Source organism: Equus przewalskii, chromosome 22, assembly GCF_037783145.1.
Source record: "Equus przewalskii isolate Varuska chromosome 22, EquPr2, whole genome shotgun sequence".
NCBI classification, from domain to species: domain Eukaryota; kingdom Metazoa; phylum Chordata; class Mammalia; order Perissodactyla; family Equidae; genus Equus; species Equus przewalskii.
In genome coordinates, this window is record NC_091852.1 from 35,738,989 (window position 1) to 35,766,570 (window position 27,582).

The 27,582-nt window shown below is 42.2% G+C and overlaps 1 protein-coding gene across 2 annotated transcripts in view; it reads left to right on the forward strand.

Annotated features, from left to right (window-relative positions):
• The first annotated feature begins 8,654 nt into the window (after window positions 1-8,654).
• Window positions 8,655-27,582, forward strand: part of ADAMTSL1 (ADAMTS like 1) — an 858,582-nt gene continuing 839,654 nt past the window's right edge. For both annotated transcript variants that reach the window (XM_070589758.1, XM_070589759.1), the window contains exon 1: window positions 8,655-8,943. In XM_070589758.1, coding sequence (XP_070445859.1) covers window positions 8,857-8,943 — 87 coding nt within the window. In that variant the 5' untranslated portion in view covers window positions 8,655-8,856. The remainder of the gene's footprint in view (window positions 8,944-27,582) is intronic.

The window sequence follows — 27,582 nt, forward strand, 5'->3', positions numbered from 1 at the left end:
TCCCTTTTTATGTCGTCTTACCTTTGAAAAGTTTAAACACATAATTTAAAGAGGAAAATACGCATAGCAAAAGTTTTGAATCTTGTAGCAAAACTTAAGAAATTTTGCTATGAGAAGTAGACACTCCAATCACAATTATAGTTTCCTTTATCAATTATATTACTGTATCATTTTCTGCTAATAACTATGTGCTGGTAAACCTAAGAGTGTATGTGATAAAATTAGATGAGGCAGGATAAAAAACAGCTATGAAACGTTTTTGAATTTTGTGAAGGCCTGTAGTACTTCCTGTATGCAACTAGTCTGATTGCTTTTTTTCCCATATGGGCACTGTAATTTATCAGGTTTCATGACTGCTTGAGAGTTGAGAGCCAAATCTGTGGCTGCAGCTCTTTATGGAATGTGCATTTGTATTAACTTCATCCCTGGCTCCATTTTAAGGCCATATCCTTGTTTTTCTTCCTCATCCAATTTTTTTTTTCCAAATGGAAATATCTTTATGGTTTAATTCAATTATGAAATCAATTCATGTTCCAAGTAACAACATTCAAATAATATCAAAAAGCAAAGTAGAACCTGAAATCGTCCAATAATCTCTCCCTGACTTATCCCTAGAGAATGTTAATGTTCTCACCTACTTTAGATCTCTTGATTTATTTTCTAAATATATATCTTTATAAGCTGCCTTAAATTCTTCTGGAACATAGCAGTGTACCACTAAATAGTGAATAGAAGTGCTTCACAATTTACGAAGCACTTTCACAAGCTTCAGCTCATTTAATCTTATAAGCAAAGATCAGCAGTATCTTTTTTTTTTTTTTTTAATTTTTTTTAAAGATTTTATTTTTTCCTTTTTCTCCCCAAAGCCCCCCGGTACATAGTTGTGTATTCTTCGTTGTGGGTTCTTCTAGTTGTGGCATGTGGGACGCTGCCTCAGCGTGGTCTGATGAGCAGTGCCATGTCCGCGCCCAGGATTCGAACCAACGAAACACTGGGCCGCCTGCTGCGGAGCGCGCGAACTTAACCACTCGGCCACGGGGCCAGCCCCAGATCAGCAGTATCTTTTAAAACCTGTTCATTTTATTGTTGCCAAAAATCTATTGATTTGGCTGAATTTCATTTTCTTGCCAGCACATTTTTTTGTTATTGTTATTTTTTGTTTTGCCAGTGTAGTCAGTTCAGAAAAAAACTACAAGTCATGCTTCAAACTTTTTGTTGACATTCTTCCCAGTGGATGGTAAGCTCATGGGTGGTTGTGTCTTAGAATAGAGAGGGCAACATATGAGATGCATAGAGCAGTGGAACAGATAAAAATATACCAGTCATTAATTGGGGGTTAAAGTAATAATTGCTTTCAAATTAGGGTTCATATCACAGTTTGTTTTAATTCTGATTCTATGAGAAATTGTTTTAGGAAGTTGTTAACGAGAAGCAAACAAAATCCTGTGTTCCCATGTGTTTATTCTCATTTTGTGATTTCCCAGAACTATCCAGAGACTCAGTGTTGATTTTCCAATTTTTCTAGGAAAACTGAAGGGAATTGTGTCCACACATACACAGATATTTCATTCAGAATGAATTAAACGAAGGGATAACTTATTCCACTGCCTTCTACAGATGCCCCAAGGGAAACTGAGGGTGATCACTTAGTTCCAAAGAAAGAGATCTGTTTTCCTTTTGTTTGGACACTGATTTCAAATAAAAAATAAAAGTTGATTGTAATAAGCAGAAACTCTTGATATCTAGTCACAGGCAACAATCAAAAAGCGGACTGTTGCTTAGTACATAGATGATAATACTTTGCTTTTCTTGCGTTTGCTAAAGTGGTTTTATACGACACGGAAACCCAGCTCCTGGGACTTATTTTGGAGGTTTTGTGACACAGTCAAGGGGCTTCAGATACTGAGTACGGGATAAATACCGTAGTTCATTCACCAGCTTTCCACTGCGCCCCATGTGCCTGGGAGCAGAGAGAACACGAAGTGCTGTTGTGCTGGACGATGCTGTAATGAAACAGAACCTTCCAAAACACACAAAATACTTGGATTTCAAAATGGCATTCTTTTCTGCGAGAACAAACTCCTATAAGAAAAGGCTGACTGAGAACTACGTACTACGCCACTAGTACTTTCTATATAAGAGTTGAAGTTATATTTCAGACCCTGCCATATCGGCATGTTAGAGGATTAAGGATTGTGATCATTGAAATATTCTGACAGGGGCTTTAGGAAGCATAAATACAGAATCAGCGTGTACTTCTCACAGGTCATTAGAATAAGTGTTTAGTCCAGTTCATCAGACATTTTTTGAGTGCCCACTGTGTGGCAGAGGTTGAGGAGACAAAAATGACTGCAACAGCATACCGTGCTTTCAAAGGGCTTATGAAATCATGGAGAACAAATATTTTGGAGATAGAAATTTTTTTCATAAGTGCATTTTGCAAAACTTAATTGTGCATTCTGAGAGAACTCGGATCATATCTTTTACATATTTTCATAATGGCTAGGACAAAATGGAAACTGAATATTATTGTTGACAGACTAACTGACTTATGGAGAAATTGTTGCCAAGTTCAGGTAAACAGTCTCTGAGGTCTCCAGAGAAGATGAACCGAATTAGTGTGTCTGTTTCTAAATGTAATTTTCTTGATTACTTTATAATCTCTGTTGTATTTTGCTGTATTATTTGGACAAATCCTTCAACACATAGAGAAAGAATGACGATTTTTTGAAAAGGTTATTATTATATAAGATTTTCTGTGTGATAAAACCACACCCAATGGGCCTCACCCAGAAAAGCTTATACATGTTATTAGACTCAGGAATGTTAAGTGTGTTAGATTCAGTCCCTGTTGGGCAGTCATATGACGCAAACAGTGACTCTGAAATGAAGCCATAATATATGGTTTAACCTCTTAACAGTTTGTGATGTCATGTTTTATGTGGTAAGAAAAACAAATGCTGTCACATTTTATATTTGAGACTCCCGCAAGCCAACATCAAGAGATTAAGTATGCGCATTACTAACACACTATCGTGAATGCAGTTCGAACGATGCCAGGAGACCAGCGCAACCTCAAGCGCTCCCCAGTAACTCAGTGTTATAGGACAGAAAGATAAGTCTGCTGATAAGTTACAACCCTCATGAGACTCTGTGTTTTCCCCTTAGAAGGAAGCAGAAGTAGTTTTGAATATTTTGGTCTGAATGTTAATTCATATAACGATGTTTATTCAGTGTCAGCTAATCTTTATGCTTATAACTTAAGAATCCTGAAATACGGTAGCTAAAATTAAAGAAAAACCTGTCCGTTCATATAAAAGACAAAATTAGGACAGAGATTAAATTGGGGCAGAGAGTAAGTAAAACTGCTGGTTTCCAGCGTTTACTTTCTTGAAATATGATTTTGAGTCATTTCTGTGAGATACAAATGTACTGCTTTCTGTTTCCTATCATTTTTTTTATTATGCACATAATTTAACAGTTTGTAATAGTTGAAGCCACATGTCTCTATGGACCGGAATATTGTTGAAACAGCTTCACTCAAGTGAGGAGACTCCAACTGTATAATTCAGGTATGTATATTTTCTTTGAACGAAGTGTGCAACGTTCAACTTGACAAAAATGAACATTTTGCTTGACTGAACAGTTTTGCTCTGTGTTTTGCTTGTCTACTGAGGCAAATAAAGGCTGACAAGAGGGGCATTTCCAGCTAGTTAAAGACCAAGAGGGAGATGAAGCAGGATTTGAGCCAGTTATCAGAAAATTCCTTTCTTGCTGAACATTTTATAGTGTACACGATATACTAACTAGAAATAATTTAGATAAATCTTAACTCTGGGTAACAGATGTGTGCGTCTCCCTTCCTTTGCTTCTAAGTATTTAGTAGAAAGTGTAATTTGTATGGTGGCGAATGTTCTGTGTATATTATGTACATTATTGACTTTTTGTTTTCTCCTTATTAGGAAACTTTAGGCGATGATGAGGAGCGTAACTGGCTCTGTACCAAACTTCTTTATATTTTTTAGAAGGAAGCGTTCTTGGAATGTTTGGCTATCTCTTCAAGAATTATGTGGCCTGTGGATTTGTATTTGGAGTTTGCCTGGGGATTCACATGATTAAGCAGCTTCTCATTGTATCAGTGGATTCTGTCCATTCATTTAGTTAGTCAGCCAGTCTTTTTTTGGGGGGTGGGAATCTACTGTGTTCTTAGGACTTCTGTAGGTACTGGAATAAAGGCCAATAGCATATAATGTCTGTCCTCAAGGAGCTTGCAGTTTGAGTCTTAACTTCATGGCTAAGTTTCCAGGTCAGCTCACTGAAAGATGTGAAGTCCTAATTTATCTGCTTGTTAACGCAACAAGTTTTGATTTTTGTCAGACGTGATGTCCTGGGCATTTGGGCTGGGTGGGCATTGGAACCACAATGATGAACTGTTCCTATGGAATTCACAACCTGGGAGGAGAAGGAAAGACACATTTTGGTCAATTAATCACATTAATAAAAGTATAATTATGCATTAGAATAATTTCTCTGAAGGAAAATACAGATACATGAGTACATGTAAATAAGAAATCCAACCCAGGTATGCGAGGGGCTCAGTAATATGTCAAGTAGACAAAGGAATTGTGAGGGAAGAGGACAGCATGTACAAAAGCTGTGCTCCTAGAAGTAGTATGCCAATATCTGTGGAACAGCCAAGAGGGAAAGAATGACCATCCACGCCACATGGTTTTGCAAGGACAAGTAGGGAGAGGACCAACTGATGTTCACTGGATATGACAGCATGCAGGTAACTGGCGACTGGAGTAGGTTGTATTTCTGTAGAGTGATGGTGGCTGAATTCTGATTAGAATGGGTTGAGGATTAGATAAAAAGAGAGGAGGGCAATTAGGAGTATGAATAAAACCTTCAAGAAGCATGGTTATGAAGGAAAGATGTGGGCTGATGGAAGGAGAGTTATTTATTTCTTTGTTAGTTTATACACAGTAGAGGCTGGAGTATGTTTGAATATTGAAAAATAGGATAGGGTTTACAGGAGATTGTTGAATATTCAGCAGAGAGAAAGAAAAATTTGTAGTAAGTTTCTTTACTAGTTGAAGGCAAAGGGGGATTAGACCCAGAGCTCTGCGGAGGGTCTGGCCTTAGAGAGAAAAGAGGAGAAGATGGTTGTGGATATAAGTAGATTTGGTGGAAAAAGGTAAAAATAGAAGTTGTTCCCATTAGACTTGTTCAGTTTTCTCTGAAAATCGGAGGTCTTATTATCTGATGAAAGGGAGAGAGGTGAAGGAGGAACTGGAGGTTTGGAGAAAATTTGAAACGGGGTGGGATGGTACAAAAGTGAATGAACCAGGAGGATTGATGGGCAGTGTTGAGGGTCCATTTGAGGTTGTTGAAGATGATAGTATGGTGACACTTATCTGCCCTATTCCGTGGCTTTCCCCTGTAGTGTTTGGTTCCTGGAGGACAGGCACTGAGAAAGCAGGTAACTGAGTTTGCTTTGAGTTGAGATGTGAAGAAAAGACCAAGGGGCAAGGGAGTACAGGGTATTGGATAGAGCGTTATTGACATGATGGGCCCTGGAAAAAAAGTATGCTGGATAAAAAGGGACAGGAAGAAAAAAGAGGGCCGAGGAAAGTATTAGGAAATAATGAGCAGTCAATGGAGTAGAAGAGCCACTGAGATCAACAGAGAGACACAATGTCAGCCTCAGAATTGTGTATTCTAAAGTTCCAATGGCCTGACTCTTTGAGAGGTCCGACTTGTGATGCCAAAACACATCTCCTTCTGCAAGGCTCAGATGGAAGGGCTTGTGGTCTGGAGCAGAGGCTTTGGCAAGATTGGGACTGGGGTGAGATGAAGAGCCTTCAGTCGTCTCTTCTGATACTCCACATGGATTCTAGTACCCGAGGAACGTGACATGTGTCATAGTGAGGTCATTAAGCTGTTAAGTAAAGACATGTGTTTTAAAGCATCCTTCCTGTATTCTATGCAGTATCAAGGAAACTCGATCTTCAGTGGATAATGAGAATACTTTCTTCCATTTCACTCAGTTATTTCTTAAACTATCAGTGATGTGTATTGATTGGAAAGTAGTTTACAAACCTATAGATTTTTAAGCAAACCATGAACAATCAACACAATCAGATGATTTGCTAACATCTGAGTCTGATGTCAAGTATCTGGAACTGGACCTCTGGTATGGACATGCTCTAAGGAGGGGTCATCTTCTTATACAGAACAAAGAATGCTTTTTTCCTCCTGTCTGGCTTTCCCAACACTAGCTTTGTTCTCCAGTAGCTAGGGTGCACCTCCAGTAACAGAAGCCTTCAGCAACTCATGGCTGGTTTACAGCAGCATCTTCTTGGCTGGTCTCCCTCCTTTTGGACTTTCTACTCCCCTTTACCCTGCGTGTGATTGCCCAATTGATTAACTTTAAATTCCTGTTTCCTCTGTTATCTCATTGTTCAAGGAATAGCAGCTCACTCTTTCCTGACTGTGATGAGGTAAGAATAAATTCATCTGCCTCTTAAGTGTGAGACATTGGACGAGTCACTTAATTTTCCTGGACCTTAGTTTCTTCACCCATTTAAACATTAAAAAATGTGGCTATTGAACTAGATGACCAAGCTTTGGGATTTGGAGTATGTAGTTGGGCTAGAGTTCCCTTGCAATGCTGGAATTCTGTTACTGTGTTCCTCTCCAGGGCCTGGTTCTGATCCTGGTAGGACAGCCATTGAGCTTCGGGCTTCTCGTATGTCAAGCTGGGACAACCACCTATCTTGAGGGTTGTTGGTAGATTTGACTTAGTTAATGTTGCCTAGCACAGCCGCCTGGCACAGCAGCGTGGGTTCCTTCCTTTCATCCAGCCTGGTGCTTTAGGTTCCCCCATCCACCAAGCACAGCCTTGCCTTTCGCTGCTCAGCCTTGTGGCTCCAAAGCCCTATCAACACAAGCCAGTTGAAATGATCCACAGGAAGCAATGATCCTGTTTCCAGCTTTTTAGGGTTTGGTTTTCTGTTTTTAAATAACTTACCCTCTCCTCTTCACCAATTCTAGTTGAAACCTGGCCTAAAACCTCTTAAAAAAAGATCTCTAAATATTTTGGCCTTCCAGCTTTGACTTTCTGGGATTTCAAGTTCAAAGAGAAATTTTTTTTTTCCTCTTCTGATTTCTTCTTTCACACCTTGGGAACTCAAAATATGCACAGAATGAGTAAAAAGATGAACTCCGAGAAGCAGCTCCTTTACTATATAAAAGAACAAAAGCCCCCTATTCTGGACACAAATGCTCATGGTGGCACACATAACATTCATTTCCTATAGGCACTTCTGCCCTAACTGTGCCTCTCCTTGTCAGCAGACAGTTTGTGTCTGGGCTGTTTACGCGATTAAAATGGGCAAGATCCGAGTCTGTCTAGATCACCCACGGGCTACACCATTTAAGCACAGCGCTTGCCTTTAGGAATATGTGGATTGAATGAATGGTTGCTAGGAAGCGTGGCTGCGTCTTCATTTGATGCTGGGCTCATCCCAAGTCGCGCACGTGGGAACTTCACAAAAGTTATTTCGCCAGCGTTGCCCTGAATCCTCTTATCGTGCGGAGTTTACTGAAGTGGGGCCAGCTCCCCGCCTCTGCTAGCTTCGCTGCCAAGGTTCAAGAGGGGTGGAGTGGCCTGGAAGGCGGTTGGAAGAAGGGTGGGGGATTTGCTTTCTTATAAAGATGTTTTAGGGGACTGGGTCTGGAGCGTCAGGTTTTCAGGAAGAAATGAGCCTTGATCCCAACGGCAAAGAATTCCAAAAGGGCGCGAAGTTTATTTTCTGTTACAGAGAAAGCCTGAAAGCCTCAAGCTAATCAATAAGAGCGCGGTCCACACTAGAGGAGGGGGCTCCCAGGCTTGCCCCCGGAAACCCATCCGCACAAGAAAACGAGCGGCGTCAGTCTCACTAAATACATTTCTCGGGCTCCGTTTGCGTGAGGTCGGCTCCCTGGTTCACTGCGTCCCTACCTGGCAGTTGTGGGTCCCCTCTGCTTTCGAGCAAAGTCCTCTTTCCCCAGACCCAGGCTGCAAAACAAATTCCATGGGAGCATCTCTCCGCGCGCCCAGTTCCCATGGACAAACACACCATAATGTTTAATTCTGCCCCATTACGTGGGGTCGTGAGTTTCTTAATCATCGCTCCCTCCGCACACGCACAAACTCTTCCCCAGTCCCTGGAGGGCCTTGCGTGGTTCCCAGGGCGGCTGCAGGGCGCCAGGCTTGGAGCCCCAGGGAAAGCGCGCAAGGAACGGCCCTGGGGACTCGTTCCGGGAAAAGCTCCAGTGTCTGGGGAGAACTCTTCCTTCTCATCCCGCACTCTCATAGGGCAGGAAGGGTGACATTCCAAACGCAAGCAAGGTGTACGGCCCGACACCTTCCCTTTACAAAGAGTAAGTAAACAGAAGCCAGCGCGCAGTCCTGCTCCAGTTTCCCGAAACACGCGCCGCGGTCGCGGCCGGGGGCGGCTGGGTGTCTGCGCTCCCCGCCTTCGCTGGGCTGACACAGGAGGGGAGGAGCAGGAGCCGGCGGGGGTGCTGGGGGGGGGGTGGGGGTTGGAGCGCGAACCATCCCGAGCCAAGACAAGCAGCACATTCACAAATAACGCCCCCACCCCCAGCGCACGCGCTCCCATTCAAAGCAGCCGGGCTCCGCGGCCGCAGGGCGGCTCCGAGGACGCGCGGCTGGCCCAGCGCAGCCCTGCCCCGTGGGGCACGCCCGGAGTCCGCGCGCCGCCAGCCCTCGCGGCCCGCGCGGGAGGCGGCCGCCGCGTCCAGGGAGGGGTCTCGCCCGGGACACCCCTCCCTCCCCGCTGGGGGACCATGGCACAGCCGGCTGCGCCCTGGCGCTCGGGGCTCCTGGCCCGCATCCTCGGTGGCACCTGGTGCCTGCTCTATGTCGCCGGACAGGTAGGGCAGTCTGCGCGTCTTGCGTCCCTCCCCTCTGGGGCTTTTCTTCTAGTCTTTGCTACAGCCGGGAGCGCTATAGCTTGGGGCGCGCTGTCTCCGGCCAGGGTCTGTCCTGGGGCTGCGCTGCCACCCGAGCTGGGACAGGTGGCGCGAGGTTGTGGCTGAGGCGGCCCCTCGCGGCGAGCTCCGGGTTGGCGGGTCAAAGCCTGCCGGAGCCTCAGCCCAGCCTCCTGGGGCCCGGGCCCGGCTTCCCGCCGGCGCTCGGGTCCTGCCTCCAGTTGGGCAGATCCGGGCGAGGAGGCGGCGCCTGAGCGAGGTGCGGCCTTCTCCCACGGAGCCCGCCACCCCGCACCCCTTCGGGACAGTCCTTCGCCGAGCCCCTTTTCTCCTTCCTGGCGGAGGCTCCGGCGGCCCCGGGGAGGCTCGGGCGCTGGGACGTCTCCCATCCGTCCTTCCCCTGGGTGCCCAGTGAACTTGTGACATCGTCACCCTAGGGCCACCAGCGGCCGAGTGTAGGGGACGGAGCGCCTTAAGGGGTGCAGACGCCAGACCAGGTGGGCTCCCTAGTGCCTCTGCGGTGGAGAAGAGGTGGTTCTGGCCGATGCACGTGGACTCGTCCTCACCACGCCCCCTCCGAAAGCTCCTAGGGTTTTTTCCCCCGAGCCGGACTGGCTGTAGGAACTGGAGAGTTCTCCTGAGTGGGGGGCTCAGGCCCCAGGCGGAGCGGAAGGGCCCTGGGCGAGTGTGTCATTCACAGTCGACTTTGCCGTGATCTACTCCTGAAAGATCCTTAGCGAAGTGGTCGGGGGTCCGTCAAACCCAGGATGCATGTGGTGTCTTTGGCATTCACTCTTTCCAGAGTCCGGTAACTTTTGATTAAAACTCACGATTTAGGCAGTTTGTACAATAATTTAGCCTACAAAGATTTGCTTTTCACAGGATTACTTGGGTAATTCTGGGAAAATGCCCAGATACTCTTGGCCGGAATCATCACCAGATAGCCTTCCTTTCCTCTGTTTTGCTTATGGAGACTTGTCCAAATCAGGGGATTTCTTTTCCTCGCTTTTTCTTAAGGTTTTGAAGCTTGTTTTCGGATCTCTATTTGAATGGTCATTTTGATTGCAGTGGAACACTTTTAGAGGCTGAGTGAGGACCAAGAATGATGATTAAGAAGAGCCCAGAGCCGGCTTGGACATGAGGAGGGGTCCACACTACTATGGGATAGAAACTTTCAGCAAGGAACACCTGCTTAGACTGGAGGATGGAGACCCATTACAGAATCTTGTCTTAATCATCAGCAGGTTATTCATCACACGCTCTGCACCATGGCACAGCTGCTCAGAGGTCGGTGCACTTTAGGATTGCCTAGGGGAGTTCTTGAAACTCCTTTTGCTGGGCACACCCCAGCTGCATGGCATCAGAATCCTTGGGAGCATGGAGGGGAGGCCCAGGCATCAGACGCATAAAGCTCCCAGATGATTCCATTGTGCAGCTGGGTTGAAAACCACTGTGTAAAAATGAGCCTTACAGTGACCTGTTCTCATAGAGTCATGATCCCAACAGGAAACTCAAGGAGGACAGTAAAGAGAGACAGGCTAGGGAAAGAGTCTTAACATGCCCCTTGCAGTCCTGGTTCTGTCCCTAACTAGCTGTGTCATTTTGGTCAAGGCCCTTAACCTTCCATTTCCTCTGTAAAATAAGGTTGTTGGCCTATGTTCTGCAAGGTACTGCCAGCTCCAACAACACCAGGCAGGTTGGCATCTAACATATCCAGACAGAACGCCTTCTATCTTATTTTTAAATAATCGCAGGGGTAGAAATTCTATCTTATCCTTGAGATTTTGGTAAAATATCTGGTAATATTCGAATCCAGGAAAGATGCTAAGGAAGATGTAAAGATGCACCGTTTCTTAGATTTGTGGGGTTTTTGTTTGTTAGTTTTTTTATACTTTAGCACTCTGCCTGTTTAGACCTATTTTAAGCCATTCAGTGCCTTCCTGACATTTGGGACAAACAGATTTTCCTAGCCTTACACACCTGTTCTTCCTTGCTCCGTTTCTCAACCAACTTTCTTCTGGTTGAAGATGATGAAAGCAGATTTGAGCCTTGTGTGTATGTTGGAAGTGGTTTATTGTTTTAATTCCAAATGACTTTTTCTTGTTCCGCTCGGCAGGGCTGCTCTCCACATGTGAGAAGCCTGACTCAACTTGTCAGGGAAGGGATAGAAAAGAGTTTAAAGTGCTGGGTGAGTTCTGTATCCTAGTGGAATGCAGTACACTTCAGTTATTCAGGTGTTAGTCAGAAGCAGCTGATCTGGCAGCACTGTTTAATGTCCTCATTTTTTTTTTAACCACGTGGACATTATAGCTAATCATCGAATTAGACCACAAACTGAGGATACTTAATATCAAATCAAGAAGAAATCATTCCATAACCAAAAGCTAGTGCCAAATGATTTGCACATTATTTGGAATTTATACATTCTTCGAACTGTTTACAAATCAAAGCACTCCATACATGAAGGCATGACTACCAGGGTTATCAGGCCTCCTCAATGTATTGTAGTCACAGTGAAAGGAGGGTCTATATTCAAGAGCTTCTGGCTCCCTAAAATGAATTACACCTGAGCCATATTCTCCAAAAGCCCAAAGGACAATTTTAATGCAAATGAAAATTATTTGGAAATCCCAGCATTTCTCCTTTCTTCTTGCTGAATTTCTGCTTTCAGGGGTTATTTCCCTGTTCTGTTCTGCCTGAAATTACCCTCCTAACTTGCAAGATTATTTTCTTTCCCTGTGTAACTTGAAGGTAGCTCACTCTTTCGGTTCTTATGAAACTGATTATCTTACTGACATCAATTTCATTTCGTGAGAGGAACCCAAATTCATTCACTGCCCAAATTTCTCCCAGGTAAGGAAGTACATAATTGACGGTTTTAACCACTAGTTGTTATCAACTACTTAATGATTTCTGCAACCCATCTGTAGCAATCCACTATAAAAATAAATAGGGTTGTTGGAGAGGGTTGTGTAGCCAACACAAATCCATTACTGTTACTTAAAAATGTCACAGTGATGATTTGTGTTCTTTTTGTGGTAGATCAGTGAGAGCTCATTCAAACATTAAGATGGAATATTTTCATTGTCTATGGCATTCTAAATAGTATCTTTGTTGGGAATTCAGTAATGAAGTAAGTAGTTTTCAGGATGGCTGGCAAGAATTTGTGCCTTTATGGGTGTCTGATTTTCAACTAAACACCTCGAAGAAGACTGTCTTGTCTCTTTTGTTATCCTCTGGTATGTTCTTGCTCTTGTTTTCATTTTCATTTTTATGTGGTTAAATAAAATACTCCTAAGGGCTTATGAGGAAACATAGCAACTTTTTGCCCTACTCTTTCTCCTAACCTCAGATCTCATAGCCCGAAGGCAACCTTTCTGTTTGTTTTATATTATTTTGAGGTATAATTGACATACAGTAAACTGCACATATTTAAGTATACAATTTGATGTTTTGACATATGTACACACCCATGACACCATCACCCTAAAGTTTCCTCATTACCCCTTGCAATCCCTCCCTGCCACCCTTTCTCCCACCCAACATCACCAGGCAAACAGTGATCCACTTTCTGTCACTATAGATTAGTTTGCATTTTTTAGAATTTTATGCAAATAGATCATAGAGTAGGTACCCCTCCTCCCTTTTTTTGATCTGGCTTTTTTTTTTTCACTCAGCAAAGTTATTTTGAGATGATCTGTGCTGTAGCATGTATCAATAATTCGTTCCTTTTATTCCTGAGTAGTAGTACATTGTATGAATACTCCACAGCTTGCTGTCCATCAACATTCACCTGTTGACAGACAGTATGTTTCCAGTTTTTGGCTATTACAAATAAAGTTGCTATGAAGATTTATGTAAAGTCTTTGCATGAATGTGCAGTTTCATTTGTCTTAAGAGTGGAACGGCTGGATCATTGGTTGATGTATGTTTGACTTTTTAAGAAACTGACTGTTTTCTGAAGGCTTTACCATTTTACGCCCTTACTAGCAGGGTGTGAGGGTTCCTATTCTGCATCCGTGCCAACACCTGGTGAGCCCAGTCTTTTATTTTGGCCATGCTAGTAGGTATAGCAGTAGCTTGTTCTGGGTTTTAATTTGCAGTTCCCTAATGGTTAATGATATTGTGCATTTTTTCATGGATTTGTTTAGAATCCATATATCTTCTTTGGCAAAATTTCTATTCAAATATTTGGCACATTTTTTAATGGGTTGTTTTCTTTTTAAGTTTTGAGAATTCTTTATATATTCTGGCTATAAGTCCTTTATGGGATGTATCGTTTGCAAATATTTTCTCCCAGTCTGTGGCTTGTCTTTTAATTTTCCTGACAGTATCTTTTGAGGGGCAAAAGTTTTTAATTTTGATGGAGTTGAACTAATTGAATTATTTATTGGTAGATTGTCTTGGTCTTAAGAAATGTTTGCCTAACTCAAGATCACAAAGGTCTTTTCCCAAGAAGTTTTATTTTCTCTTTTCTGTATTCCATTTTGAATTAATTTTGCATGTGGTACAGGATATGGATTGAAGTTCATTTTTTGCCCATGGATTTTCAATTTTCTGGCAAGATTTTTGGAAAGACTATCCTTTCTCTCACTGGATTGCCTTTGCACCTTTGTGGAACCTTAGTTGTCCAGACATGTTTGGGTCTATTTTTGGATTCTCTATCTATTCCAGTTAACCAAATGTCTGTTGCTATGGCAGTACCACACTATCTTGAGCATTGTAGCTTGACAATAAGTCTTGAACTTAGGAAGTGTGATTCCTCCAACTTTGCCCTTCGTTTACAAGGACATTGATTACAATGTTTGCCAATCTTTTTTAAAAAAAAATGCATGCAAGGATTTGATTGAAGATGTGTTTGTTTGTTTGTTTGTTTTTGTGAGGAAGATTGCTGCTGAGCTAACATCTGCACTAGTCTTCCTCTAGATATATGTGGGACTCCACTACAGCATGGCTTGATGAGTGATGTGTAGGTCCGTGCCTGGGATGTAAACCGGCGAACCCCAGGCCATGGAAGTGGGGTGGGCGAACTTAACCATTATGCCACTGGGCCAGCCCCTGATTGAGGATGTTTTAATCTATAGATCTATCTTGAGAGAATTAGCCTCATAACAATGTTGAGTTTCGTGATCCCTGAACATAATATACCTCTCTATTTAGGTCTTTTTAATTTCTCTAAGCAATATTTGGTAGTTTTCAGTGTACGGGTCTTATGTATTTTTGTCAGATTTATACTAAGTATTTCATATATTTTTTTATTTTATTTTTTTAAAGATTTTATTTTTTTCCTTTTTCTCCCCAAAGCCCCACAGTACATAGTTGTATATTCTTCGTTGTGGGTCCTTCCAGTTGTGGCATGTGGGACGCTGCCTCAGCGTGGTCTGATGAGCAGTGCCATGTCCGCACCCAGGATTCAAACCAACGAAACACTGGGCCGCCTGCAGCAGAGTGCGCGAACTTAACCACTCGGCCACAGGGCCAGCCCCAGTATTTCATATTTTTGATGCTATTTTAAATGGCACTGTTTTTAAAAATTTGTTTCTGATTCTTCCTACTATAATAAAAACAATTGACTTTTGTATATTGTTCTTATTTTCTGCAACCTTACTCAACTCACTTATTAGTGGTAGTAGCTTTTTGATGTATTCCATCAGATTTTCTACACATATGATCATGTCATATGCAAGCAAAGACAGTTCTTCTTTACCAGCCTGGATGTCTTTAATTTCTTTTCCTTGTTTAATAGAAGTGGTATGAACAGATGTCCTTGCCTGTTCCTGATTTTGTAGAACAGTAAATCAATATTTCTCGGTTGAGTGTGATGTCAGGTGTAGGTTTTTGTAGATGCCCTTTATCAGGTTGAGGAAGTTCTTTTTGTTCTTCATTTGCAGACGGATTTTATCAGAAATGGATGTTGGATTTTTGTTAAATGCTTTTTTCTGTGTCTAATTATCATATGATTTTCCTTTTTTTACGTTGTTAACATGGTGAATTACATTGATTTCTTTCATTCTTTCTTTTTGAGGAAGATTAGCCCTGAGCTAACTGCTGCCAATCCTCCTCTTTTTGCAGAGGAAGACTGGCCCTGAGCTAACATCCGTGCCCATCTTCCCCTACTTTCTATGTGGGACGCCTGCCACAGCATGGCATGTCAAGCAGTGCCATGTCTGCACCCGGGATCCAAACTGGTGAACCCGGGCCAGGGAAGAGGAACGTGTGCACTTAACAGCTGCACCACCAGGCCGCCCTGTTTTTTTTCTAATGTTAAACTTACCTTGCATTCCTGGGATAAACTCGATGATAACGGTGATAATATATTATCCCCTTTTTATATTGTTGGAGTCCATTTACTAAAGTTTGATTAGAATTTTTGCATTTACGTCCATGAAGGATATTGGTCTATAGTTTTCTTTTCTTGCAATATCTTTGTCTGATTTTGGTATCAGGGTGATGTTGGCCTCATAGAATAAGTTGGGAAATATTCCTTCCTTTTCAATTTTCTGGAAGAGTTTGTGTATGATTTCTTCCTTAACTGTTTGGTAGAATTCACAAGTGAAACAATCTGGACCTGGAGTTGGCTTAGTGGCAGGGTTTTTAACTACAAATTTAAACTCTTGAATAGACATAGGGCTATTCCGGTTATATATTTCATCTTGGTTATTTTTGTCTTTCCTGAATTTGCCTGTTTCATTTGAGTTGTTGAATTTATTGGCATAAAGTAGTTTATAATGCTCCTTTATCATCATTTTAATATTATTAGAACATGTAGTTATGTTGCCTCTATCATTCCTGATATTGGTTATTTATTCTTTCTTTTTTTGTGATGAGTCTGCATAGTGGCTTACCAATTTGCTAGGTCTTCTCAGAGAACTAGCTTTTGGTTTCATGGATTTTCTCTATTGGTTTGTTTTCTCTTACATTCATTTCTCCTCTCATCTTTATTGTTTTCTTTCTTCTACTATTTTCGGGATTGGCCTCTTTCACTTAGCATGTTTTCAGGGTTCATCCAAGTTGTAGCATGTATCAGTACTTTGTTCCTTTTATGGCTGAATAATCTTTCATTGTATGGCTAGTCTATATTTCGTTTATCCATTTGTCTGTGGATGGACATTTGGGTTGTTTCCACCTTTTGGCTACTGTGAGTGATGCTACTATAAACATTCACGTGCAGGTTTTTGTGTGGACATAAGTTTTCATTTCTCTTGGGGAAATATTTTAGGCTTGTAGGCTACACTGCCTCTGTCACACCTACTCAGCTCTGCCACTGTAGCACAAGAGCAGCGATAGACAATATGTAAATAGATGCACCTGGCTGTGTTCCAATAACCTATCTACCAAAATGGGCGGTAGGCCACATTTGGCCAATAGGCCGTAGTTTGCCAACCTCTGAACCAAAGTTTCATGATGCTATGCCTCGGTGTGGGTTCATTAAATTCGGTGTGCTAGGTTCTTCATCAACAGATCTCGGTCCTTTGGTTTGGGGAATATTTATTTTCATATGTCTTTGATAATTTCCTTGCCAGAATTTCATGTGTTTGCTTTTTATGAAACTCCTATTAGCTAGTTATTAAGCCTCCTGGACTGACCAGATTTCTTTTAAAATTTTTTCTCTGGTCTTTATTATTATCTTTTTGTTATACTTTCCTAAAGATGTTCTCCATTTTAATTTTCAACAGCTCCTCCTTTGATAAGTTTTCAACCACTATTCTTAGTGTAGCCAAAACTTCGCCCCCCACCCTTTGCATCACCAGGTGCCTCCACGTCTGAAGCCTTTCTGAAGTTTTACCAGCCGAACAGTCTTGCTTCTCATCACTACATCCCTTTGCAGGGGCAATTCTGTTAAGTCACTTGCAATTCCTCCACCAGTTTTCCATAGTCCAAAAATTTATTGGCATCTTTTGTCGGCTGTTGTCTCCTTTCCAGTTCTCTTGTCATCTTTATTTATTTACTGTTGTTTTAGCAGACATTTGGGTGAGAATGGAGAAAATATGATATTCAATCTGCTGTGTTTAACTGGAAGTTAGCACAATTTATTCTCTTTCATTATTTCTATTTTCCTGTCCTGATCCATGTCCAAATCCCGTTAAAGCTCATTCTGGTTATTATGCACACTTTTCAGAGACTCATACTTTTTGTTTCCCAGTGTGAGTAAGACTTGGGTCAGTATTACAAGGAAGACACTAAACGTGAGATTTAAAGACTGTGTTCTAGTTCTGGATTTACTAACCCTCTCTGCAACTAAGAGAGTCAGACTTTCTTCGGGGAAGGGAATCAGTGCTTCCTGACTCGCCTACTAGTTGCCACACATGATAAGAGATACTCTCTCCATCTCCATTTTTATGTTTGAGGTTTTTTTTCCTCCCCTGGGGAAGATTTGCCCTGAGCTAACATCCACTGCCACTCTTCCTCTTTTTGTTTGTGAGCCATCGCCACAGCATGGCCAGTGACAGATAAGTGGTGTAGGCCCACGCCCAGGAACCAGACTGGGGCCACGGAAGTGGAGCTGGGCGATCTTAACCACTGGGCCACTGGGGCTGCCCTCTGGGTTTGAGTTTTTAATCATTCAATAACTGTTTACTTCCCATTACCCGCTTCAGTAAATATAGTCCAGCCTATTTGCTCACAGATACAGCACAGAAATATTTTATTGTTCTACGAATTTTGGTGTTCATATTTGGAAACAGTTTTATGAGAGAACATGGAGTTAAAATGATGTAAAGATCTGGCCTTAAAATATCATATGTGATATTAAAATTTATTCTCTGAGGTGTGATTGAGGTTCAGGCTTTTTTGTGGTGAAGAATGGAGATGAGGTGAAGTGAATGGGGAAGAAGTTTTGAATAGTTAGTAATACCATATCAGTTTTAATATTTTAGTTTGCACTGTGATGATCTCTTGGTAGAGAATTATGCATTTTGGGGGGATGGAGTGGGTGGTGCGAGAGCTACATATTTCTTTTCAGCTCTGCTCATGACTTTAAGATTATACAGCCAAAAGGAGCCTTATAGATTCCTTAGTCTTGTAGTTCACAAACTTCATTGTGTGTAAGTCAGTTTGGCTGTCTTGCACGATTCCAAAGGTCACCAAAGACTGGAGCCATGCAGCTAAATTCTGGGAAGCTTTTAAATGCAGATTCTTGGGCCTCACTCAGAGATTCTAATTCAGTAGGAAAAGGATGGAGTCTAGGAATCTGCATTTGTTACAGATCACCTTTCCCCCTCCTTGCATACCCACAGAGGATTCAGACACAGTTGGACCATCACGCCATTTTGGGAACCACTGCTCTGATCTGTCTTATTTATGGACAAGAGAAATAAGGTCCTAGGAAGTTGAGTGACATGTCCCAGTTTGTTAGTGGAAGAGGCAGGAGCGGACCACACGTCTCATAACTCCAGTCGGTGATTTTTCCCACCAGAGCGTACACTATTATTTTAGTGTCTAGTTACATCATGAACTAAAGATATGAACCACCAGCTTAAAGTGTCTTTATTTGTAGTAACCTCAGTTTTTTATAAATGGTTTTCAGATGTTTGGGAATAGCTTCAGCTCTCAGTCACTCTGCCTGCAGCAGAGGAATGATGGGAGGAGAAAGGGAAAGGGAAACCCTCTGCCCTCACCCCTCCCCCTCCCCCACATAACCTGCTAGAAACTGGCTTCTGTGTATTTTCTCCTTGAGTCATCACACCCCGGAAGGTTAACAGATACTTATTTAGAAAACAGTCAAAGCATCCAGGAACTTGACACTTGATGAAAGGGAGAGTACGTGCCTCTGAACACCTTCTCTACCCAAGTGCGATGTAGCAACTGTTGCTACGTTCTTGGAGGGAAGGAAGGAAACGTTTCATGTGCTTATTATTTAGGATGTTCTCCCATCTCTCTCACGAGCAGCCAAGCAAAATACACACACGCTCTCCACTGAGTCATGCACAGCCTATGATGTAGTACTCCATGTGGAAAGGAAAGAAGTTTTCTTGACCGCTCACAATCGTTGTTAAACATCTTGTACATTTTATGAAGAAGGATAATTGTGAATTTTCTTTCAGAAATCAGTTGCAGAGAAATAAAGGGTTTTTTTTTTTTTTTTTTACTATTAAAGAGTATCTATCTATTGATGTAAGCTGAAATTCAAATTCTCATATTCTCTTGTTGCCTTTAAAACTCTATATTAGTCAGGATGGGCTGGATTACGCTGTGGTAACAAACGACCCCCAAAACATAGTGGCTTGACACAATGAAGGTTTATTTCCCCATCAGGCCACATGTCCAGTACGGATTGTCAGGAGGGCTTGGCTCACTGTGTGCGCTCAGGAATCCATGCAGACGGCTGCTCCATCTCCACCCTCGGGCTTCACAGCTGCCAGGGCAGGGAGTGGAGAATGCTGCTCTGCCTTCCACTGGCAATTAAATACTTCCACTCAGTGTGACAGATATTGCTTCTGCTCACATTTTACTAATCGAATCAAATTCAAGAGGGTTGAAAGTAAAATATTATCATGAATCCAGAATGTTCTTTTTCTTGCTTTGGTTTCAACCTCATTAGCTTTTCTAAACTTTTGGACTTCCAAGATGTGGTCTAGATGTGTAAGTTTTCTGGCTGTGTCGTGTGTATACATGAACAGAGGTTCTCTGACATTACTGTAAAACCACTTAAAATTATCTTTGAATTATCTATTAAATTAAAAAAACTATAATTGTAAAATATACATAACGAAACTTACCATCTTAATCATTTTTAAATGTACAGTTCAGTAGCATTAAGTACATTCATATTGCTGTGAAACCAGTCTCTAGAACTCTTTTCATCTTGCAAAACAGAAACTCTATACCCATTAAATAACAACGCCCCATTTTCCCCCCCTCCCCGACGATGACCATTCTACTTTCTGTCTCTATGAATTTGACTACTCTAGGTACCTCATATAGGCGGGGCCATACAGTGTTTGTCTTCTTGTGATTGTCTTATTTCTCTTACCATAATGTCCACAAGGTTCATTCCTGTTGTAGCACATGTCCGAATTTTCTTACTTTTTATGGCTAAATAATATTCCATTGTATGTATTTACTACATTTTGTCTATCTATTTAACTGTCAGTGGACACTTGGCTTGCTCCCCACTTTTGGCCATGGTGGATAATACTGCTCCTATGAACATTGGTATTCTGTTTTATTTCTGTGTACTTCTTTTTTGGCATAAAAGAAAAGCAACACCTTCTTCTTCAGACCCCTAGTTTACAATCTGAGGGGCCCGGGAAACAGTCATTTAAATGTTGGATTCACTTTGGGAATCTTCTGCCAATGGTTACAACAAAAGCTGAGCAATTCTCCACCCACCTCTTGCACGTTCGGCCGAATCAACTGAGCCAATGGATTCTTGTGTTTAGTCTTGCATGTAACCTGCAAATCTTGACATTTTTCAAGAAAGGAGACAATATGTGGCTACCACATTGTTTTTCCTCTAAAAGATCCAGGAGCATGACAAAAATAAATTATTTTTTTCCTTTTTGTACATCTGACTCAAATACTGTGTGAAGGGAGATCAAATATGAATCAATATGTAAAATATAGGCATGCAAATTAACTGCATGCATAGCACAGATGTGTGAAGGGGTAGAGTGGAATCTGTGAACAGTGCTGAAAGAAAAGGCGGCAGACCAGGATCCAAACCCTGCTTGCTACTTTCAAATTGCATGATTTTGGACAAATTAGTTACATAGCCTTTCTGAGTTTCATTTTTTCCCCCTAATCTCTAGAATGAAGGGTTTAGATTACATGATCCTAGTGGGTTAATATCAATTAACCATAACTTCTGAAATGAACAGGGGTTTCCAATCTTCCCTAATACAGTATGAAAACTTTTTATTTTTAGCACAGAAAACTATTCATAGCTCTGTTTGATGGTTTTTTAGAAATGCAATCAGATTGTGGCAACTCCCTCGCTGAACACCTTCAGAAGCTTCCTGTTGCTTTTAGCCCAGTATTTCTGAGCCATTCTTTGATAATCACCTCCCTTTTTAGACATTTTAAGACATTTTTTCCTAACTCACCCCCACCCCCGTGAAATTTTAATGCCATAAATAAACTATGTTGGAATCAATTTTTCACCCCTTTGGGCGCATGATTGTCCTCACTGAGAATGTATGCTTTAGGCTAAGATTAAAAATCCCGTGGCCGAGTAGTTAAGTTCGCGCGCTCCGCTGCAGGCGGCCCAGTGTTTCGTTGGTTCGAATCCTGGGCGCGGACATGGCACTGCTCATCAGACCACGCTGAGGCAGCATTCCACATGCCACAACTAGAAGGACCCACAACAAAGAATATACAACTATGTACCGGGGGGCTTTGGGGAGAAAAAGGAAAAAAAATAAAATCTTTAAAAAAAAAGAAAAAAAATCCTTTCTAGCCATCAAGGCCTGCCATGATCCACTTCTTGCCTAGCTCTCCTCATCCCTCCCCTCATCCTTCTCCTGTGCCCCCTCCCCCTCCCCCCATCTTCCCCTTGCTCACTATTGTCCAGCCCCACCGGCCTCTTTTCATTTCCTTAAGGGCTTCAAGCTTGTTCCTACTTCAGGGACTTTGTACAAGCTCTTCTCTTTGCTGGACGGCTCTTTCTTTTTCTTTAATTAATTAGTTTATGCTCATCCATCTGTTTCGCAGCTTAAATATCCCTTCCCCAGAAGAGCTTGTCCCTCCAACTCCCCTGCCCCAGTCTACGTTAGATCTCTTGTTATTCTCTCACAATGCCCAGTTTCCTTCAAGTACTTGTCATTTGTAGTGATACACATATTTGTATGTTTATTATATGTCTACCATCCCCACTATATTGTAAGCGTAAGGTTGGAGACTGACTTATTTCCCTCTGTATATGACACATTGAGCTCAATGCTGGAAATTGTTGAAAAAAGGGTTAACGAAGTGTTTTTGAGAAAATATGCAGTGACAAAAACTGCTCTGAACTGAACTTGGTATTGCTTTTTAATGAATGTATACGCTCATGTTAAGCATTCTTATGAAAATGAAATAAAATAAAGTGAATATGTACATTGCTAATTACAACAGCACCTATGTACATGTATTAGGTGAGGAAACCCTGGCTGCTGTAACAGTGAAATCCTGAAATACCAGTGTTTTGACAAAATAGTTTATTTCTTGTTCACATAACAGTCCAATTGGCAGGGCTAAAGCAGGAGCAGATGATCTGCCCCAAGCAGTCATTTAGGGACCGTGTTGACGGAGACCGTGCTGTGGTAACACATGGCTTCCAAGGTGACCCTGGTGCCTGGGTCTGGATGACAGAGGAGGGAAGAGAATGTTGAGAATTGCATGGGAGGTTTTCTTGGGGTAGTCTTGGGAGTGGAATGCCTCACTTCTGCCCACATCCATTTTTTGCATTCCTGACCGGACTCAAATCTCCAGTAGGGTCCCACTTCCTATTATCCCACCACAAGAACTCAGTCACATGGCCACATGCCCTAGCCGGGGAGGCTGGGAGGACAGCTCTGAACTCAGGAGGTAAGCTGGCCTCTTGCATAATACACTTGGAAAGTCACATACATACGTGCAAGTGTGCAGTTGATGTTTAGATGGATGTAGGTTTACAAATCACTTTCAGTAACTTAGGGGCCCTTGCTGAGTCCAAGAGCCAGAGAATGGGAACCACTAAAAATAGGAGTTTGTGCATTTTATTTTAGGAGAGGCTTTTGTCTGATTCACCATTTTCAAAATCATAAGGAGAGGGATGATGGACTGAAGTCGGGGGGAAATAGGCTGTGGGTTAGAAGTGCAGTGTCCACAGCTAGCTGAACAAAACAGTTTACTGCCGTACAACCAGTCTACCCAGGCTGCCCTTGCGCAGCTGTGTCGATGATAGTGCACATGGGCATTTCCTCAGCTGAGTGTAAGCCCAGGTGGCGTTCTGGTTGGGCTGCTGGCAGCATTGTCATTAATAAAATGGAGCTTTTTACCAACCGACTGTTTCAGTTCCCAAATCACCTGATAAGTCCTATTCTTTTGGTGAACTACAGATAAAAACTAGTTCTCCATCCCATGGGACTGTTAATCAAATAATGTCTGTTTGTTGAAAGAAGAAAAAAAAAGGCCTATTGCAATGAGAAGGCCCTTGTAATTGATCTATGAAACCATGATACTGTGCTTTTATCTGGGCCCTAGCTTACCTGGCATCCTTCCGGTTTGTCATTCTTCTCTGTGCCATGGGATGGGAGCAGAAATATGAGCCTGGGCATTTCTTTTGTGCACAGTTTGTGAGCCTCTCTCCACTCCTCTCCTTAGCAGAAAGAAAGAAAGAATTCAGAGCTTGGCGGGTTAGGTAGGCTGCTGTCTTAACGTCTTTCATCGTCTAAAGGAGCTTTTGAGACGTGTCCTTTTCTTTTTCACCATCCCTCTCACTCTGTAACCTAGTAGTACCTTCAGAAAAGTTGGGGAAAAAAGCAGCATTTGGAGACCAACATGAATCCCCCAAGTAGAAAAATGTACGTTTTAAATTCTAAAATTTCAAACAAGTTAATAGGCAAATTGGATGTTTTTCAACAAGTGTAAACATTTTCCACCTCCTGCCTCTTTCAGCTGTTTTAGTTTTGCTTTTACGTAAGGTGCAGTGTTGTCTGCTTTCTCTGCTTCTGATGAAGCTGACAAGTGTTTGATTGACATTATCAGGAAGTTGTGGCAGTTGTTAACATAACCCCCAAAACAGGTTGGTGAGGTCACATCAGCATCCTTGCTGGTGCCTCGGTAAGATTAGTAAAGAGGTGTATGCTGAAGTTCCAGCCAGGGCCAGAGCTGGACAAGGGACCTCCCAAATCCAAGGATCGGTACCTTAGCAAAACTTCACAGTGGTGCTCACTTGCAACAAGTTGGTAGATAATCATGTTCCCTTGTGTATTACAAACAAAGGTCTTATTTAGAGCAAGACAGCAATGTAGAAGCTGGGTGAAAATGGCTCCGTGAGACCCCTGCAACAGCAGGAGTATTTGACTTACATTTAATTTGAATCCACCTGTGTAGAGCTATAGGTGTCTCAATATTTGGCAACATGCCATCTCCTGCTGGCTTTTTCTCTAGGTCTTCCCCGCAGTGGAAGACGGCTGTTCAGAGGAATGCTCGCTGACTGGGAGTTCGGGAGCCTGTCAGCCAACCATGAGCTCAAGCAGTTCTCCTTCCTTGCCGCTGGGGCCGATTATGTTTTTAGCTGCCACTGTTAATGAGTCTAAAGCAGCATCTGCTGAGAGCGGGGCTGGCACTCCCAGGGCGGTCTGCCACCTCTCCATCAGTTTTTCCAAAGAGGGTCCAGGGTGTGGAACAGATAACACTCAATGTTGGGCGTGTGGTTCTTTGAAGAAAAATAGAAAATGATTGAATCTGACATTGAGTGACTTGCCGGTTACAGTTCATACCTCTTGTGTTTTTTGTGTCTTGGTTGCTTTTGTTTCAATGAGAAGGCTTTCTTAGTGGTAAACTGAGTTTTGGTTGAAGGTGTGGTAGAGTTCTCTCTGAATTTTTAAGGCTCCTCCTATAGAGTCATTAGTTTCTTGGGTGATTTCTGAGGCTCATACTTGGGAACAGATGACAGGAGCTCTTCCACTAAATTTATTTCATTCATTTTGTAAATCTTTTCTGTGCATTGGGTGGGGATAAATATATTCCCTTTAGTACAGGCTATCCTAGAAAATGCTTTCATTTTGAATATAATGGTCTAAGTAATCAGGTTATTACAACAGATTGTTCTCCATATTGTATTTTTTTTTTAAACAAATGTAAGTAAAGTGCAAGCTCTTTGGAATTTATTCAAGAATCCATAATCTGGATACTCCTTTTGTGTTGTGACCTCATATGTGATCTTTTCCCCACATTTTAGGACACATTTCTTCAAGTGGTTTGACTTCTTATTTTCTAGATTTGATTGATCATTTTCTTTTAGATCAATTAAACTAGGTAGTTAAAACTTTCGAGGAAAAGACCAAGCCGTATACATCTTGGGTCCTCTCAAAGTGCCCAGCCTAGCAGCCGGCAGAATAGACATTCCTTAGATTACGTTGTGTGTGTTTCCTTTGGCTGCTAGAATAAATTATCAGACACTAGGAGACTTAAAACAGGAGAAATTTATTCTCTCACAGTTCTGGAGGGCAGAAATCAGGACTCAAGGTGTTGGCAGGGCCACGCTCCTTCCAACGGCTCTGGGAGAGAATCTGTTCTTTTCTCTTCCAGCTTCTGGGAGCTACATTCCTTGGCTTGTGTCTCCATCACTCCAGTCTCTGCCTCTGTCTTCCAAAACCCTCTTCTCAGTGTGTGTCAAGCCTTTTTCTGCCTCTCTCTTGTCTTGGCATTTAGGACTCAGCTGGATAATCCAGGATAACCACCTCATCCCAAAATTCTTAAGCAATGCAAAGACCCTTTTTCTAGACACTGGGCATGACACACCTTTGGGAGCCATTATCAGCCTACCACACCCATGTATGTTTCTGCATATTCTTGCGGTCAGTCATTGGATCTTCCTTTAAAGCAAGGACAATTTTAAGGATGTTTGCTTTTGTTTTATTTTTTGTGGGCTGTTTGCTTCAAGTCACTTCTGTTTTAATTCCCTATTGTTCTTTTGTCTTTAGGATATCAAGTTATTTGCAGTGAAAATGGCTTTCACTTCAGTGAGAATAGCTTTGGTCTTGGGAGTCTGTGTCATTAATAGTGAATTTCACATGCTTTTTGGCACCGAGGACAAGGTATTATAGCTATCACCATTGAAACTAATGAGAAGCTGGATGTGGTGTCCAGAGCAGGTTTACTGTGTGTATATACGTGGTATGGCATCAAAGTCTTATTGTTAACAATAAATGTAATTCCCCCATAATATCAGTTTCAAGCATTTTACTCTTTAAACTTCACTTCTATTTTTCCAATTCACTTCCCCTAGAATCCCAAACTCCATAATTATTCAACTCTCCTGGAACCTTCAAGCCCTTATGCTCCCACCTTTTCACTGTGCCTTGCTCACCTTCCTTCCCATCTTGGCCAGCTTAAATGCCTTGGCCAGTCATAGCCACTCCCTTAACTTCTTCATTCTTCTCTCTTTGGTATGCTCGCTTGGCTAAACATTAAGCTAATCCCACCTATGCAGCTGAGTGTGGCCACTTTAAATTCATGATCACTGTCCTCAAATGGGCCCGTGTGCTGCTCAGCAATCATACTGTATTTCTCTAGTCCATCCACTTTCCTACTCCCTCAGATGAATATTTTCTTTCTTTTCTCTGATCAAACCTCCCACAATTTCTTCTTTGTTCTCAGTTGTGGCTTCTTATTTAATTGAGAAAATAGAAGCTATCAGAACACTTCCACATTTTTGCACCTGCTTGCATCTAGTTCACGTACTCTGGCTTCTCTCCAATTTTGATGGGTAAACCGTCCCAACAAAGGCCAATCTTTCCAGCTGGTGTCCCAGATCCCATCCCCATTTGCCTGTTCAAGGGTATTGCTCTAATAATTCTTCCTCCCTTTTCTGCCCCTTCTTTCCTTCTTTCTTTTAATACTGGACTTTTCCCATCAGCCGGCAAACATACTGTTATTTCTGCCATCTTAATCTTTCTCCTGATACTAGTTGCCCCTTCATTTACCACTCCATTTCCCCAACCTTTTGTCCTCTAAAACTCTGAAAGAGTTGCCTATATTTCCTCCAGTTTCTCTCTTTATCTCTTGAGTGCCTTATAGTCAAGCTTTCATACCATCACTCCTCTGAAACTGTTTTTTAGAAAGGCCATCAATAGCCTTCATAATACCAACTCCAGTGGATAGTTCTCATTCCTCATTTTTCTCGACTTGTTGCCTAAACACAACACAAATGATTATTCCCTCTTCCTGTAAAGTCTTTCATCACTTGGCCTCCAGAATGCCACACTCTCCTTTCCTCCTGCCTTGCAGATTTGCTCTTCTTCGGTTTTCCCTGCTCCCCAAGGATCAGTTCTTGGATTCTGGTTTTTTCCATACTCACGTCTTGGTAACTTCATTCAGCATCAGAACTTTAAATAGTAATTAGTCTCTCATATTCAGATTTGTATCTATAGCCCAGAACTTTCCTAAACTCCAGCCTCATCTATTCACCACTTACTTAGCATTCCTACATGGATATTTAATAGGCATCTCACACAGAACGTGGAAAACTGAGTTTCTGATCCCCCTCCAAACAAAATAAAACACGCTGCGTCTCCTACAGATATCCCCATCTCATTGAAAGGCAGCTCAATTCTTCCATTTGCTCAGGCTAAAAACATTGGGACCATTCTTGACTCCTCTGTTTCTGTTATGTCTCATGCCTAATTCACCAGCAATGCTCTGAGCTCCTCCATCTATAGGTGCAGGATAAAGTCACTTCTTATATCTTCAGTGTCACCATCTTGGTTCAAATGACCTACCTCTTGCCTGGATTATTGGAAAAGTGCTCTCCACCTCATCTCAGCTTCTGCTCGTATCTACCTTCAGTCTCTTCTCAGTACAGCATCCTGATGATCCTGTTAACCTAAGTCAGGGCATGGTACTCCTCTGCTTAATAACCTCCACTGGGCTCTCATTGTTTACTCTTTCTCATCT